The sequence below is a fragment of the Bombina bombina genome, chromosome 5 (genome assembly GCF_027579735.1).
Source record: "Bombina bombina isolate aBomBom1 chromosome 5, aBomBom1.pri, whole genome shotgun sequence".
Classification (NCBI taxonomy): Eukaryota; Metazoa; Chordata; class Amphibia; order Anura; family Bombinatoridae; genus Bombina; species Bombina bombina.
The window spans coordinates 161863169-161869168 of NC_069503.1; the positions used below are offsets into that span (position 1 = coordinate 161863169).

Sequence of the window (6000 nt, forward strand, 5' to 3'; positions counted from 1 at the left end):
TATCCGGGCGGGGTCTTCAATCTTCTTTCTTCAGGATCCATCTTCATCCCGCCGACGCGGAACATCATTCTTTCCCGACGGACTACCGACGAATGAAGGCTCCTTTAAGGGACGTCATCCAAGATGGCGTCCCTTCAATTCCGATTGGCTGATAGGATTCTATCAGCCAATCGGAATTAAGGTAGGAAAAATCTGATTGGCTGATTGAATCAGCCAATCAGATTGAAGTTCAATCCGATTGGCTGATCCGATCAGACAATCAGATTGAGCTCGCATTCTATTGGCTGATCGGATCAGCCAATAGAATGTGAGCTCAATCTGATTGGCTGATTCAATCAGCCAATCAGATTTTTCCTACCTTAATTCCTATTGGCTGATAGAATCCTATCAGCCAATCGGAATTGAAGGGGCGCCATCTTGGATGACGTCCCTTAAAGGAGCCTTCATTTGTCGGTAGTCCGTCGGGAAAGAAGGATGTTCCGCGTCGGCGGGATGAAGATCGATCCTGAAGAAAGAAGATTGAAGACCCCGCTTGGAAGATGACATCGCCCGGATAGAAGACTTCTTCAGCGCGGCTTGGAAGATGACATCGCCTGGATGGAAGACTTCTTCAGCGCCGCTTGGAGGATCACTTCATCGGATGGAAGACTTCTTCAGCGCCGCTTGGAGGATCACGGTGGCTCGGCTGAGTGAAGACGACTCAAGGTAGGATGATCTTCAGGGGATTAGTGTTAGGTTAATTAAGGGGGGTTTGGGTTAGATTAGGGGTATGTGGGTGGTGGGTTTTAATGTTGGGGGGTTGTATTTTTCTTTTACAGGCAAAAGAGCAGTTTTCTTTGGGGCATGCCCCACAAAAGGCCCTTTTAAGGGCTGGTAAGGTAAAAGAGCTTTGAACTTTTTTAATGTAGAATAGGGTAGGGAATTTTTTTATTTTGGGGGGCTTTGTTATTTTATTAGGGGGCTTAGATTAGGTGTAATTAGCTTAAAATTGTTGTAATATTTTTTAAATGTTTGTAACTTATTTTTTTTATTTTTTGTAACTTAGCTTTTTTTATTTTTTGTACTTTAGTTAGTTTATGTAATTGTATTTAATTGTAGTTATTTGTAGTTAACTATTTAATGTAATGATAGTGTAGTGTTAGGTTTAATTGTAACTTAGGTTAGGATTTATTTTACATGTAATTTTGAATTTCTTTTAGCTAGGTAGTTATTAAATAGTTAATAACTATTTAATAACTATTCTAACTAGCTAAAATAAATACAAAGTTACCTGTAAAATAAATATAAATCCTAAAATAGCTAAAATGTAATTATTAATTACATTGTAGCTATCTTAGGGTTTATTTTACAGGTAAGTATTTAGTTTTAAATAGGAATAATTTATTAAAGTATAGTGTAGTGTTAGGTGTAATTGTAACTTAGGTTAGTTTTTATTTTACAGGTAAATTTCTCTTTATTTTAGCTAGGTAAGCTATTAAATAGTTAATAACTATTTAATAGCTATTGTACCTAGTTAAAATAAATTGAAAGTTGCCTGTAAAATAAAAATAAATCCTAAAATAGCTACAATATAATTATCTTAGGGTTTATTTTACAGGTAAGTATTTCGTTTTAAATAGGATTAATTTAGTTAATAAGAGAAATATTATTTAGATTTATTTAATTAATATTTAAGTTAGGGGGGTGTTAGGGTTAGTGTTAGACTTAGGTTTAGGGGTTAATAATTTTATTACAGTGGCGGCGGTGTAGGGGGGGCAGGATAGGGGTTAATAAATGTATTATAGGTGGCGACGGTGTAGGGGGCAGATTAGGGGTTAATAACTTTATTATAGTGGGCGGCGGTATGGGGGGGAAGGATAGGGGTTACTAGGTATAATGTAGGTTGCGGCGGTGTCCGGGAGCGGCGGTTTAGGGGTTAATATGTATAGAGTAGCTTGCGGTGGTCTCCGGGAGCGGCGGTTTAGGGGTTAATATGTATAGAGTAGCTTGCGGTGGGCTCCGGGAGCGGCGGTTTAGGGGTAATATATTTATTTAGTTGCGGCGGTGTAGGGGGGGCAGATTAGTGGTGTTTAGACTCGGGGTACATGTTAGGGTGTTAGGTGTACACACCTCCCATAGGAATCAATGGGATGTCTGGCAGCAGCGAACTTGTACTTTCGCTATGGTCAGACTCCCATTGATTCCTATGGGATCCGCCGCCTCCAGGGCGGCGGTTTGAAAACCAGGTACACTGGGCCGGAAAAGTGCAGAGCGTACCTGCTAGTCATTTGATAACTACCAAAAGTAGTCAGATTGTGCCGCACTTGTGTGCGGAACATCTGGAGTGACGTAAGAATCGATCTGTGTCGGACTGAGTCCGGCGGATCGAAGCTTACGTCACAAAATTCTACTTTTGCCAGTCTCTAGCCTTTGATAACTAAGGCGAATCAGCCTCGCCACAAATACGCTGCGGAATTCCAGCGTATTTGAGGTTGACGGCTTGATAACTACCCCCCTATATCTTAAGCATATTGATGTTATGGGCCCAGGATTAAGTTTTATTACAGGTTGATCTACAAGTGATTTATTGAATGTTTATGGAATAAATAATAAAAGTAAGTGCTACACCACTTAGCAAAGAATTGTTTGTGTCAGTTATGATGGAACCACATTTTAGGAGCTATTTCTTTGGAAGGTTAATGAAATAGTGTTTGTAAAATTCAGCTGCCTTTTTTGCAGGATACTTCTATATTAATAGTTTCGGATGCTATAAAACATTCTTGCCTGCGTTACAATAATGTAGGTATAGACCACAAGAGTAGCAGTATTTTGCATGACATTTCTAATGTAAATTACACTCAAATTCATACCGCAAGTTTACTGAGCGCATCTGTGCGCTTGTATTATGTTTAAAGTAACGCTTTTTGCTCAAGTGCAAGTTACTAGAGTAGAAAGTAAACCATGTTTCCCATTTTCATATTACCAGAAACCCACCGGCTTCATGTTATACAAATCACTAATGCAACAGACATTCAGCAGGCCTATTTCCTTGGGACAATCTACTTGAAAATTGTAATTGTTTTAAAAGATAGACATTCCCCAGTTATGCATAACCAACAATATAATATTAATATATGTTTTACCTCTATGTTTACCTGTATGTAAGCAATTTCAGACTGCTCCTTAATCCCAGTGCTTTTTACAATCTTGTATTTTAGCCAATCAGTGCTCGTTCTTGCATAACCACTATCATTCTCCACGGGAGTGAGCATAATGTTATCTATGTGGCACACTTGAACTAACACTCTCTGGCTGTTGTACAAGATTTAAAAAGCACTGAGATGAGGGGCAGCCTGCTTGGGCTTAGAAACAGGCAAACTTAGAGGTTATAAAGTATATTAATATAACATTGTTGGTTGCACAAAGCTGGAGAATGGGTAGTAAAGGCAGTAAATGCATTATTAGGGCCCTTTAAATAAACATACTAGTGATTTCATGATCATGCTGGATTAAGTTGTGTTGCTATTTACAATGTTATTCCAACAAATATGTGTCTTTATCTTAGATAAGGAAAATTAGTGTATTTTTAAGATGTTAAATTGTTATTAAATATGTGTGTTTTTCAGCTACACTTCGTGTTCCTGGGATGCCAGGAATGGATAGTGATGATGAATCAAAGACCCCTTCCGCATCTCCACGTCATGGCAGGTCCAGGCCTTCATCAATTGCTGTTGAGTCTTCTTCAGAATCAGAGGATGGAGATTCCCGAGGAGAGGTAAACTACAAATCTTATGAGGTGTACCTCTATATAAGGGCTCCTAGACCATTATTTCATTTGTGTTTTGTTTTTAGTAACTGGTTATATTACAAATGTTCTGTACTTATGGCAGTCACAGCATAACGTTTACATTTACATTTGCAGATATTTGACATCTTCATGGTAACAGCTGATTATAATCCTATCACATCTGATACTGAAACAATTACTTTGAAAGAGGGTCAGTATGTGGAAGTGCTGGACTCTGCTCACCCACTCAAGTGGCTTGTCCGGACAAAGCCTACTAAATTCAGTGCGTCCAGGCAAGGATGGGTGTCTCCGGCCTACCTGGATAAACGCTTGAAGGTAAGTTTCTCATGTTCTGTTTGTGACAAACACTATGGTGGAACAGATAATACACTTCACAGATTTAGGGGTAGATATAGCAAGCAGCGGATGTTGCATTCTACCCCCAAAGTTTCCGGCTCGCTGGAAACATAAGTTAAGAAGCAGCGGTTATGGCGGACTTTTAGGTGGCGGACTGCAATCATCCCAATCCGATCCAATCTGGATGATTGACACCCCTTGCTAGCGGCCGATTGGGGGTGGCATTACTCAAGCATTTCACAGGAAATGCTTGTGCAATAATGAATGCCGACAGCGTATGCTGTCCGAATTTAGTGAGTTCTGGCAGACATGATTCGCTACAGCGAATCATGTCTACTCGCCTCTTGTTAAATTGACCCTATGTATTTTTTCTTATTGACTGAAGAGGGTTTTAGCTGATGAGTCATTTTAACCCTATTTAATGCTTATTCATTTTATCTTACCTGCAACACAGGCCTAATTATGCTGGAAAAACATTTAATTATTTTGAGAAACCTAACTAATTTTTTCTGGTCTGCAGTTGTCAACAGAGTTTGGAGTAGGAGAAAACCCTGACTTTCCTGGGGAGATTGTCTCAGAAGAAGAATATAAGAAGAAACTCAGGTAAGCAAATTAAAAATGTCCCTTATATCTATACTGTACATTTACATAAGGTACAAGCTTAATTTGCGCAAGTCCATTAGCAGAGTTTTCTAATGTTCGTCACTCAGCTTTTTGTGGTGTTTTCAAGTTCAATATAATTGTAAACCATTAGAAAAACTGCTTATCATGTGGGGTTTAAAGTGGTTTTGCACCATGTAAACTTTACCAGTTCTTTTAGATAAGGTGACTGCTGAAAGCCCTTAGGAAGCCTATGTAGAGAGTGGGTGGAACTGCTCTCTATTTCACAGTCCGGTCAAAAGGGGAAATGAAGGGGGGTGAAGGAACAGAAGATACCAAGTAGGATTATAAATCTTGTATTATAAAATATATATACAATTTTTTAACACAAATATTTTTTTTACATAATATAATATATATCATATTATTAATATATAATCTATTTAGTATAATATATTTTACACGGCAACATTCTTAAAGTCTGGAATTTACCATCAGTTTTTTTGCCTGCTCTGTTGTCATAAAATGTTACCAAATCACACTTATAAACTACGAAACCTATACACAACTGAACACTAATCGGAAAAATCATGACTGCATTGGAGTGTATAAAAAAGTATTAAAAGACCACTAATCACAGTAGAATTAAGAAATTGACATATACACACTAAATAGACAATGCAATAGCAACGAGCAGAAGAATATTTTCTATCAAATTTTCAAAGTTAATCCCATTTTCCCTAACCCTTTGTCATGTGACAGCCATTAGCCAATCACAAAATACATGTACGTATATACTGTGCACTTTTGCAGATGCTCAGTATGAGTTAGTTCCTCAGAAAGTGTGCATATAAAAATAATGTTCACATTTTGATAGATGAAGTATATTCAAACTCGTTTTTAAATTGCATGCTCTATCTGAATCATGAAACTTAAATTTTGACTTTAGTGTCACTTTAATAATATTATGCAAAATAACATGAAACTGATATTTGTTTCCTGACATTTTCAGTATCCAATCAGTCTTTATGTTTAACGCTTGTGTTGGCCGCAAACATTTTGCTTTTAAAGGGACAGTCTACACCAGAATTTGTATTGTTTTAAAAGATAGATAATCCCTTTATTACCCATTTCCCAGTTTTGCATAACTAACACATTTATAATAATATACTTTTAACCTCTGTGATTATCTTGTATCTAAGCCTCTGCAAACTGCCCCTTTTTTCAGTTCTTTTGACAGACTTGCAGTCTAGCCAATCACTGCCTGCTCCCAGATA

The 6000-nt window shown here is 37.8% G+C and overlaps 1 protein-coding gene across 1 annotated transcript in view; it reads left to right on the plus strand.

The window, feature by feature from the left end:
* Window positions 1-6000, plus strand: part of OBSCN (obscurin, cytoskeletal calmodulin and titin-interacting RhoGEF) — a 937038-nt gene that overhangs the window by 495606 nt on the left and 435432 nt on the right. Inside the window, 3 exon segments of the mRNA XM_053713767.1 lie at window positions 3606-3754; window positions 3902-4102; window positions 4644-4726. Of these exon segments, the coding sequence (XP_053569742.1) occupies window positions 3606-3754; window positions 3902-4102; window positions 4644-4726 (433 nt within the window).